We start from the raw sequence: 12,496 nt of genomic DNA on the forward strand, positions 1-12,496 counted from the left end.
GGGGGGGGGGGGGGGGGAGGGGGGCGCACGCCGCAGCAACTCAGTGACGAACACGCGTACAGGGAGAGATAAACAACGTCGAGATCGACGTTGGGAGCTAGATTAAGATTAAATTCCAAGCACTCGGAGATTCGGGACATTAGTCGGTGTATTAAGCATTCTCGACAACGGGACCAGATTAAATTTCAATTAGGAAAATTTACGTTAAAACGATCTCAATCGGGATACCGACGTGGAGACTGAGATGTCAAGGGTTTCCGAGTCCTCGGATTTTTATCAATTTTTCTTTCGTGGACACGCATTGATTTCCGTTCGCGTCCAAGTGTAATCGATAAGAAAATTTATGTTAAAACGATGTCAATCAAGACATCGACGTAAAGACTGAGATGTCAAGGGCTTCTAAGCAGTGGTCGGATTTTTACCAATCTTTCGTTAATGCACGATGATCTCCGTCCATGCCGAGGTGTAATTTATAGGAAAATGTATATTAAAACTTCATGTCTCGGAAGAAGAGGAAGAAAAGATTTCTGATGAAATTACGGTGGTATCCAGATAACAGAGAGAGAGACAACAAAATTAGACCGCGAGTTGCACTTTATCGGCACTCCAAGAGTCGCAACGAGTCACGCCGATAAGCGCGTATAACGAGGGAGAACGAATGTCTGGTCGTCGTCAGAGGGACATATCCTGTCTGGCGCATCCGCGGCAAAAATGTAGCATCTTCCGCGGTCTCTGGACGAGGAAAGGCGCGAGCCCGGCGCCGAGTTTCGGCGTGCAATCGACGGAATGCCGCAGGGAGAAACGATAAGCGGCTCTGGCGATCGCAACATTATCGCCGTGTACATTACGAAATTATTTACGATCAATAATCCTTTATCTCGCGCAGCGCGGCCCATTAACGGGGGCCCACTTACGACTTCGCCTCGCCGCGCGACGTGTATTTACGCGTAACGCGTATCGCGGACGCGTGTGCGTACGCGTATCATAGCCGCGCGCGTAATGCATGCACACACAGGTTGTCCGTCTCTCAACGCCGCCGGAAAATATGCCAACGACTGCGAGGAGGGCTACGAGAGGGGCGGCTGCGGGCTCGAATAAAAGCTCGGCCGAAAAATCCGATGAGAAAACTCGCGACGGGAGGCGCGGGTCGGCACCAGAGTCGACATGCTGCGTCTACTTCGAGAGAACCAAAAACTGGTGATTTCAACAGAATAGAATTGAGGAGAGAGTAGATGAACGGAAGGCTATTATATACTTCTTTTTTGTCGATTTGTTCGAAATTATCGGGAGACGACATTTATAATGGATCTTTCAGGATGAGTTTTCTAGATTTCTCCTGCATCGAGGGAGGACAGAGTGTCGTGATATCGCGATGAAATGTGAAGATAAATAATGTCAGTCAGAAACTGTATGGGGATTCGTCACATACGCGAAAAGAATATTAGTTTTTTTTTATTACCTTTGAAAAAACGATACCGTTCTGTGGAGAGTACGCGCCTTCATTGAGTTTCGAGTATGAATCCTTCGTATTTGGAAACGAGTTTCATTCGGCGAAAATTACGAGATCGTACTGATTGCGCGAACGATCAAAAACAAAAAGTGCAGGACTTTACGACGAGACACACCGTGTATACGCGGTATACGTAAAATTTTGCCAGCGTTAACATAAGTGGAAATAAATAAACGTTGAAGTTGCTCGCATACACTTGACCATAAACTCGTTACACCTGTGCGGCATCGTCGGCACCGATCGACGATTTATTATAATTACACAGGAAGTAAGAGGTTTTTAATGAATCAAATACGCGAATGCTCAAAGTAAGAACGTAAAAAATAAATTGTGAACGCCTCTTGTGAACCGAGGTAGACAGCATTTTCTCACTACGTCCATGTATCGTATTATCGAAGATTGAAGCAAAACAAGTTTATTAATGAATCTCATATTGCAATTTTTATCATGAAATTTCCTCAGTATCGCCATATACGAAGCACATCGCGTTTCCAACCCGATGAAACGAAATCCAAGAGTCTTCGATACCTGCGAGAAGAAATGATTCTCTTTTTTTCAAACGGGACTGCCCTTTCGCCACTGGGGCGCCGTCGGCTCGATCGCGAGTATCCTCACGTGGCAACGACTCGCGCGGCCTCGCGGACACGTGAGGACAGTTCAGGGGGTGCGTGAGGGAGGCGATGTCGTTTGACGGAGACCGGCCGCCTTGAGAAAAGCGAGCCGTAAGAGCCCCGCGGCTGCCAATCAACAGAGGCGCCAGGAATACCGCGATCGACTCGCGGTCGGCATGCCAAGTGTGTGCTAATTGCCTGTCCTCCCCCCTTCTACGCGGCCCCTTCGTCCTCGCCTTAATCCCCCGCCGCTATTCGCTCCGGACGCACGGTAATTCATTACACTTCGCCGATATCCGCGTAATCTTATTGCGCGCCGACTTAACTTTGCCGGGAGCGCGAGATCTCTCTCTCTCTCTCTCTCTCCCCCCTTCTTCTTTCTCGTTCGCGCCTGCCGGGATTCTTGCGATTAAGCCGCGAATTGAATTAAATTCGCACCTCTCGTCGCGCCTCTAATACAAGCGTAAATAGCGAGTATAAAGATCCGCGGGACCAAAAGACACGCGAAGAGAGAAGCAGAGAAAAGGGTTTCTTTCGTTGGGAAGGCTCTCCTGGAATTTTTACGCTCCTGTGAAAAGTTTACAATTATTTATGATACGTGGCTCACCGGGGGACAGCGACTCTCCTAATCACAATTTATTGCCAGAAGAATAATCTTCTGTCTTTTTGTTCAAAGCGACGCTAAATAAAATCCGCGCGTTCAGGAATATCGTTCGCATCCCCCGAAATCTCTTACCACAATCACTTCACAAATGACGGAGCGTCGGCTCATAAAGTCGCTAAATCGTTCCGCTAAATTTCCAGAAGCATCTCTCGACGCATCGCTTCCTCCTCGAAAGCGTCCACCGACGCAACACACCTGTTCTCCGAGGCGTCATCAGGTAGACGCGCGCTTTCTCGGGGAAACCCTTCGAGGCCCTTTCGCCCCATCGCCGATCGGTTCGGCGTGTTCGAAAGGGCGATACGCGGTACGAGCGGAGGAGGGCAGGCGGGAGAAGGGACCGCAGCACGGGGGCGGCAAAAAGGGGTGGCCGGTGTTGTCGGGCCGGGGGATCTGCGGCGGTATCCGCTTGCATCTGCGAGACGGCTATGCATTTATGCATGCTTCGCGGGTATCGCATGCTTCTTGCCAATAACGCGCGCACCGTTCCACAGGGAACCCGGGCGCCCGCCATTTTTGCGGCCCGCTTTTTCCTCGCGCCGCGCTGAACGCGTTTTCCGTCCGGATCGGCGGCTCGAGACGACACGTTAACGCGCTCGATATCGCCCAAGAATGTCCCGCTTCCCCGCACGAGCGGGTTGAATCGCTCCACGACGTGGAACCGTCAACTGGACCAGCGCGTAGTGAGATTAAATGAGATTTCGTTCAGCTAAATTTCGTTCACATATCCGATTCTAAATTCAAATCTAAATGCCTCACCTGAAGCAAGCAAGTTTCAATCAATACGGCTCTTAATGTGATCTAGATTTTCTTTTAGAGTCACAGACCCAAGTTTTTCAGTTGAATCATAGTACGTGTGACATTTATATCTGTAATTGCGATTCAACTGAGAAACTTTCATTTAACTCTGAATTGAAATTCGAGCATCACACTTGAGACGAGTTTCAGCCGATAACTATTAATGCAGATCCAAGCATTTAGCTGAGCATCTTTTTCGTATCTCGAAAAAGGCTACAGCCTCGAAATTCTAACGGATTTTGACGCTTTTTTTATTTTCATATAGAGGTAAATGAAATTAGTACACAACTTTGTCGGATCAAATTTTTGTCTTCCCTTCTTTTAAATCGCATAAAAGGATTCTTAAATCGCATCTTGGACTTGGAAATTTTCTTCAATCAAATTAATCACTCATTTAATTTCTTTCAATTTGACATCAAGCACAAATATTGATGTTAAAATTACACATTTAAATATATGCTCTCTGATTATACGCTTGAATAAAATTTAACATAGTCTCTCTAAATCTTACTTTAACTCAAGAAACGCGAAATCAATTGAAATAGTACCTAATTTTAGCAAATAAAAACTACTGAGCTAGGTAAAACTGAATTATTACTATTACGTTATTAATTTTTTTTTATTAATTATTGTTCCAGAAGTAACAAGTTTTGAGTTTTTCTGGATCTGTGGAAATTATTTGGTTAAAAAAAAAAAGTTTGATCTTTTTTCATTTTTGTAAATTTCACCGAGAGAGTAGGAATTAATTGTAGAACACCAAGACTTTCGATAGATGGAGACAAAAATATTTGTATTTTATTGATGTAAGGACAGACCCTTGAAGTGAGGGCCGTAAAGTCTCCCGAATTAAATTCCCGAGGAGATCCTTCCCGATCAGACGAAGATGTTTCGCGAAAACGCGTTAAGAGCGACCACGCCCGAAACGCGCCATGTGATTGCGCGCCGCTGTGTGTAGCGCGAATAATTAATATATACTCGCAATTTCAATTTGCAGTAACGTGTGTATCACGCGTATCGAAAGTCTCGTCACGCAGAGGCGTGCCGTGCGTGTGCGTGTCGTGCAAATCGTTCGCGCGGCTCTCCCGACCGGTAATGGACGAGCCGTGTCTGCCCTTTTCCTCTGTCCTCGGCAATTGCCGTCGATCGCGACTGTCGATATACGCGGCGCGCGTCTTCGCACGCATTCACGCGTCGTGGAAGACGCGCCAGTGCCGACGGTGAGATCGACGATCGCGAGTAACCGCTAATGTCGCCGCTAATAGCGCCCGTGGAATTTTGCAGGGATTCCTCTCGATTCGGCAAGTAAATGTATTAAGCGGAGGATATTTTAGCACACACACACACACAATCAATTATTAAAAAAAAACACATACGTATAATGATATGTGATATTTCGGGGAAATAATACTTGCAATGAGGTAAATTTGATATTTATGATATTCATAAACCAATTAATCTGATATTTAATATTTGCAACAGATGAATTTAATACGTAACGTTTATGAAAATAATTCGATATTTATGATATTTACGAGACCGAATAAATTTGATATTTATGATACTTGTATCACAATTCATTCACAGTAGAATTGTGACAAGAAGAAAGCGCGACATTTTTAATTGATCCAACTGAAACACTGTAACGTCGGATGGAATGTTTCCTTCCTCGCGATAATCGAGCATAAAACTTGTTCGCTCAGTATGCATATGAAATTCTATACACATGTACGCACTTAAGTATACGATAGCCCAATTAAAATTACAATTAGCCCGGCTCGTCTCGATTTCTTCGCGCCGCGGTTATCAGCGGCCTTATCTCGGGATCGAATGTATCCAGACGCGCGTCGTGTATCGCGCCGCAGGATCGAGAATCTCTGATCCGGAGCCGCGTTACGACGAGTGGTAATAAGCCGAAAGGCGGCGGAAAAAACCGGGTGCCCGCGCAGGTACGCGCCTCGCACCGCGGGGTGTCCGCGATCGGCCGATTCAATTATCGAGATCGATATCTCGCGGCGGCCTCCCGTCCTCTTTTAGCCTCCTCACGCACACACGCACGCACGCATGCGCGCATAAAACACGCACTGGCGCACCTGTCCGCCTCCTCTCGAGACGATGACGAGCGCGATGATTAATGACGTCATTCGGGCGAGCCTAACCGCGATCAGGTACAAATGACGCTACAAATGTCGGACGCGGCGCGTCCACGTGGAGTGGCGAAAATCGACGGGGGAGATGTGAAGTGTGTACCGTGAAGTATCTATTCGGCCTCGACAGCATCCGTTGGAAAGTATAGAAAACCGATTGTTTTTTTTCAGCAGAAAAAGAAGAGACTTCGCACTTGGATCTGCATTAATAGTTATCGGCTGAAACTCGTCTCAAGTGTGATGCTCGGATTTCAATTCAGAGTTAAATGAGAGTTTCGCAGTTGAATCGCAATTACAGATACACAGAGAGAACGATTTGGTTGAATCAAATAAACGCTTCTTTGGAATAGTCCAAACGAATTTTTCGATTGATCAAACAAAATTTTGTTTGAAGCAACAAAAATATTTATTGGCGGCTTAGTTCCAAAGAAATATTTTTGTTGTGTCAGCCAAATAATTCGTTTGGACTATTCCAAAGAAACATTTATTTGAATGAATAAATCGTTCTCTTTGTGTATAAATATCACACGTACTATGACTCAACTGAAAGACTTGGATCTGTGACTGTAAAAGAAAATCTAAATCACATTAAGAGTATTGATTGAAACTTGCTTGGTGAGATATTTAGATTTAGAATCAGATATGTAAATCTTTTAGCTGAATCGCAATTGCAAATGTAATGTCGCATATAGTCTGTGTGATTCAAGTGAAAAACTCAAGTCTAACTCTAAATTCATATCTAAGTATCTCGCGTGGAACAAGTTTCAAGTAATGATCATTAATACGAGTTTTATATAAAGTAACGTGACTCTAAAATAAAATAAAAATCTAGAGTATCTCACACATGAGAAGTTTCAAATAATAACTACTGGTACGAGCCTTAATCACGAGATATCTCGAAAAATGCCGAGCTTCGGTTTGAATTTTGCATTCAACTGCGGAACTCGCCGGTAAATAAGGCTCTTCGTGGGTTTATTTATTATTTTAAACCGCGACTCGCGCGCCGGAATCCCTTAATTGACGATGCTGAATAATCTTTTTTATAATCAATGCGATATTGACGAATAAGATTAATTATTTTCAGCGGCGCGCCTCTCTCCGTTTCTCTTCTCGCTCTCGCTATCTGGGGTATTGGTCGGATAAATAAACAAGGGAAAAGAGAAAAATGTGGCCGGCGAGGAAGAAGGAAGGAACGAGTACGCGAGAGGGAGAGAAAGAGAGAGAGAGAAAGCAACGAGAGCGTGCGAATGTGGGCATCGGCGATCCGATAAATTCGCCCTTTCTCCGCGCCGCCCTCGCGGTCGTTATCGCCGCCGGCAATGCTTTTCCAGACACCGGAGAAATAGTTCTCCAGATAGCGGCTGGAAAGTGCGCGCTTTTCCGACTGCCCTCCTCCTCCTCCTTCTCCGCCACCACCCGCTCCCGTCCCGTCGCTCTTTCTATTCGTTCGATATCGCGAGCGATTCCGTATCACCGGATGATTTCTGCCGCGAAACACACGAGCTCCGAGAAACAAGTTGGCGATAGTTAATTACGTAAATAGCGCAATATTGCAATGTAATCTCCGAAGCGGCTGCCGCACGTTACGATAGAATTCGATATAATCGTAAAGGTGACGCAGGTATGCGTACAATGAATTATATGTAATTGCACAACTTAATTGGCCTCAGTGAGGATTTATCATACTGAAGAAATTTCTTCGCCTAAGATATCGGGATATGCCAAGTCGAAATTTTGGTTCTACATTCCCGCAAGTTCTATCAAACTTGAAGAATAAATCGAGAATCCTGAGAACATACAAACTATTATCCGATCAGTTGTTATTTATTAATAACAACTGGTACCTACTGTAGACTTTTTCGAATTGAGTCTTAAGAGAATAGACTCATTTCAGAATTATTTAATATTCGATTAAATATATAATTAAATATGTAGTCCGCCTGCATTAAATCTTTATTCTGAATTTCGGAGTCAGCAATGTATCAATTATGTACACTGAGAAAAAAATTTATTAAATTTCAAAAAACATTTGTTTGGATAGTACTGTGAAGATATTTGTTTAAATTAAGTAATTATTTTCTAAAATTAAAGAAACAAATTTATATTTAAAACTTCTTTATTTAATTTTAGAAAATAATTACTTAATTTAAACAAATATTTTCACAGTACTATCCAAACAAACGTTTTTTGAAATTTAGTAAATTTTTTTCTCAGTGTAACTTAGAGCTAAAGATGGAGTATACAAGATATGCAAATATTAAATAATTTAATAAAGATCGATGCAAGAAGGCGTAAGCAGTAAGCAGATGATATAGTTTTTTTCTTATCTCTAATCTCTCTTTTTTCTTTCAGCGTTGAAAGTGTCAACTGGACTTAAAGTTCTTAAAAGAACCGATAAGAGAAAGATAATAATCCTGTGTCCAATAATGCTTTCTTTACCAACAGGAATTTAAATTTGGATTCGGTACTAAAATACATTGATAAAGAAAAGATGTTATCAGATATAAACACGTGTCTGAAAAGCATCATTAGACGTGAAAATTGTTCACTTCAGATTTTATATTATATTCTAAGGCCCGTATTCATAGTTGTAAATCATTTACGATCTTTGAATGAGAGCGTAATTAATTTACAAGCCGTTATTTGGATCAATGTCTCTTGCAAACAATGTAATAAGAAAAGAGAATAAACAATGTAATACGTAAGTACAGACCGACGAATGTAATTCGAGATTAATGAAACCGCGATTATTTATAAAATGATGAATTATGTACGGAGAAAATAATTTGCTGGTCCAGCAAATTTTCTGCTGATCTAGCAAAATCTTTTCGTTATTACATGGGCAGCAAAAAGATCTGCTAAGAGTACTAATCGTTATTTGCTGGATATAATTTGCTGAATCTACAAATTATTTTGCTACAAGAACCATGATGGATTTATATAAACAGTTGCAGTTTTGCTCCGATAGCAAATAAATTTACCAAAGATACATTATTTTGCATCAATAACAAATTAACATGATTCTTAGGACAAATACATTCAACAAATTTTTTCTATCCTGGCAACGAAACTACTTCTGCTCTGATAATGAATAATTTGTAAAATTAGTTATGTCAACTAAATTTTGTTGATGTCACTACGAATATGCAGTAGCAACGACGATTTTGCTAAAAGAGCAAAATTATTTTTCTCCGTGTGAATATCGGCCAAAATCTCGGGGATATTTCTTTCTTCCCGCCAAGTTCATTAAAGATACGTCAAAAGACGATATCTCTCTATTTCGTATAATAAAAACGATTTCACACACCTTGGAAATGTATGATGTATCGTCCCGGCATGCTGTATTCTGTTCGTCCTGGCTTCTCGATCCTCAGCATCCTCCGTCGTGGCACTGACAACACTGACACACGCGTGGGTGCGATTCGATCACACGAAGATACACGTGTAAGGCTCCTGACCCCTCGCATTGTCTATCTCTTTTTAATGATGTCAGAAGCGAGAAAATGCATGCTAAAAATTCTTGCGAAATACATTGAAATAAAAATATATAACCATAAAGTAACACTCGCAATCGATTAAACAAATTTGTAAGATATTCTATGCACTCTAACCTTTTACTCTAACAATTAATAATTTATTGTAAATTAATCTTAATAGAAATAGACGAAGAAATAGGTTAAGAAGATGAATGTCACGTTAATTTACGACAAATTACTGATTGTTAGAGCAAAAGGAGAGTGCATAGAATATCTAAATTTGTTTACTCGATTGCAAGTGTTACTTTATGGATATATATTTTTATTTTAACGTATTTCGCAAGATTTTTAGCGTGCATTTTCTCGCTTCTGACGTCATAAAAAAAGAGATAGACAATGCAGGGGGCCAGAAGCCTTAAATAACGCGATGCCGACGAGAGCTTGATCGAGTGTTTCAAAGGAGCCGACGAAATATTTTAATCGGCCGCGCGGAATGATAAATAACGTGCCGATACACGTAGCCCGTGGTATGCGCGTCGCTCGCCGGCTCGAGACATAATAAGCACTCGATACAGCGTGCGCGACGCGCGAAGGTAGGTTTGACCGCCTTGAAGGTACGGGAATGTTTTTGTTGTTGTGATCACTCGGCGCTCGGCGGCGAGTCGACGACGCGAGATGACGTAGCACTTTTTTGCTGATTGCCGTGCGACGCGCTTTCGCTTTTTTTTCCCGGCACTAAGCGCCACATTACGCGAGATTTTCCCGCCGCCGACTTTGCAATTCAATCGGATCTCTCGTCGGCATTGCGTTAATGAACATGCGTCTCTCTGACCAAATCGCGTCTACACTGAGAGAGAAAATATCGAAGGAATAATAAATATTTAACCCTTATCGTGCACTGTGGGGTCAAATAGACCCCAGAAAAAATAAATAAGTAAAATAAATAAAATAAATAAAGTAAATTTATAAAATAAAATAAAATATTATAAAATAAATTTATATATTTTGGAAGAACTGTTTGCTTTTTTCACAAAAATAAAAATTTCGATATTCAAAATAAATACCTTTTTTGAAAATCCTGCTATTGTACTAATTTTTTTCTTAAAGAGATGTCTTGAGAGTAGTTTCTTAAAAATTTATCTTGAAATATCAAAAATTGTATCAGTTATGATTTTTGGAGCAAATTAAGTCATTTTTTGCGTTTTTTGAGCTTTCCAATTTTTTTCTTCATTTAAAATCAAATTTCGTCTAGAACAATTATTCCGTCATATAAAAAAATGTTTGAAATATATCCTAGAATTTTTTCAAATCCAAAAAGCGAATAATTTTATTGCAGCAAACATTTTTGTTGCGAAAAACCCCAGTGTGCCTATTATATGATTCTACTGAAGTGTGCACAATAAGGGTTAATTAAATCTATATATAATTTGGATACTTGATGGTATACTTATTTATATAAAATATCTTTCAAATAAGAAAATACATGTTCTCTTAAAACTTTAAGAAAACCTCAGTTTTTCATAAAAGCAATTATTTATTCTATATTCAAATAAATAGAATTTTGATATTTTAGGCTTTCGCGGTGTCCATCCATATTAGATTTGGTTTCCGAATTTTGAGCCGCGTGGATTTTTCTTTATTTGATTCCGACGTTTCGCGAACATTTCAGTCCGCTTCATCAGGGAAGAACGACCCGATACCGAGTTGCTCCTGAGAGGTCTTCCTTTACATAGTAGTTGGCCTTCATATAGTAGTTATATAGTAGTAGGTCCTTTATATAGTAGGTTTAAATAGAATTTTGATTTGATTTGATTTTATTATACAAATTTTATTATAAAATATTATTTTATATATTTTATTATAAAAGAATTTAGATTAAATAAATATGTGTGCACTGTTATGGTTCATAAACAGAGATACCATAATACCAGCTTCTATTGCCAATATATCAAAAGTCGGTTATACCCATAACTGTGTATGTATGTGTGGGTAATAAGGTAATCGTAACACTAAAATATGCATGCATAAGCAGCGGCCATAACGTAACCAGTACATGAGGTACTGGACCTACTAACCTACTAACTGTTAGGTTATGTTATGACAGCCCATGTCGATCTCAGCGTTTCGGACTGTCGCAAGTAATTCCTCCCTAATCAAAGATAAAGCAGATATAAAAAGACTGTTAACGAGCGAAAGAGGAGTCGTCCGTGTGGCCCCGAATCGCAAGTCGGCCCTAGCCGACTTTGATTGGAAGAGTCGACCACGATTGTGAGTATCGGACTTCTTTTGACTTGTGCATAAGAGTAAACGCGTCCAAGGCACAAATTTCGGCAAGGAATGTCCAGCCTTTGTACAAGGAAAGTTATCGTAATAAATATTCATTTTCCACTAAAACTGCAGCTTATAACTTCCTTTGTGAATCAACCTAAACTGACATTTGCTCTCTTCAACGGAAACAAATCTGCAACAACAGTACTCACACAATGTCAATAAATACTTACTAATTTTTAGATATTTTTTCTCTCAGTGTACGCGAGTGTAGGTACAAGGATTCGGAGTATCACGACGGTCAAGTGCAGAATATTAAATCGAGAGGTCAGGACGAAGGATACAGAATGTCAGATCGCAGGTAGAATATATTTTTCGACAACGTTGAGCATTGATCAATTAAAATTTCCTTCGACTAAAATAATCGGTAAATCAATAATCTAAATTGGTCAATCATGATATACAAAGTCATAAATAATTTTATCGATTAATAAAATCAATTACCAACCAAACTTTGATGTAAATGATTGTACAGTAAATAATTAATTCCATCAGTCGATTAAATTATATTTGTGATAATGATTGATTAATTTTGATCGTTGATTTGCCGATTGTTATAGTTAAAAAATATTGTAATCGATAAATATCCAACACTGTTTTCACAGATGTATATGTTTCATACATATAAATTTTTTCTAACGCCCTCAAAAGAATAAATAATGAGAAAATTATGAAAAGTCAAACTTTGTTGTCTTACTTATTCATTAATTATATTTACCTATTGATTTTGGTTAGGTTATTTAATATTTGTTTATCGTAATATTTTATCTGCAAAATACAATACAACACACAATATACATTGTTATTATACAAATTGTTATTGTATTTAAAATTAAGAATAAAAATTAAATACAGATAGAATATATTGAGACAATCGAATATTAAATATTTCTGAAGTCTTTTTTTTATTTTAAGGGCAATTTAAATATGAGGAAAATCCTATTTATTTATAAAGTAGGGCAATGGCC

At 40.0% G+C, this 12,496-nt stretch overlaps 1 protein-coding gene across 3 annotated transcripts in view; it reads right to left on the minus strand.

Annotated features, from left to right (window-relative positions):
- The window catches only part of LOC116847302 (zinc finger protein ush), a 233,972-nt gene that overhangs the window by 178,584 nt on the left and 42,892 nt on the right, over window positions 1–12,496 (minus strand). Inside the window, exon 1 of one of the 3 annotated variants that reach the window (XM_032822156.1) lies at window positions 9,032–9,264. The exons of the other annotated variants lie outside the window; for them this stretch is intronic. Coding sequence (XP_032678047.1) covers window positions 9,032–9,191 — 160 coding nt within the window. The 5' untranslated portion in view covers window positions 9,192–9,264. Of the gene's footprint in view, window positions 1–9,031; window positions 9,265–12,496 lie in introns of those variants that run through there. 3 annotated transcript variants of the gene reach the window in all.

Source organism: Odontomachus brunneus, unplaced genomic scaffold, assembly GCF_010583005.1.
Source record: "Odontomachus brunneus isolate Ranch 3 - 2012 unplaced genomic scaffold, Obru_v1 Obru_scaffold_076, whole genome shotgun sequence".
NCBI classification, from domain to species: Eukaryota; Metazoa; Arthropoda; class Insecta; order Hymenoptera; family Formicidae; genus Odontomachus; species Odontomachus brunneus.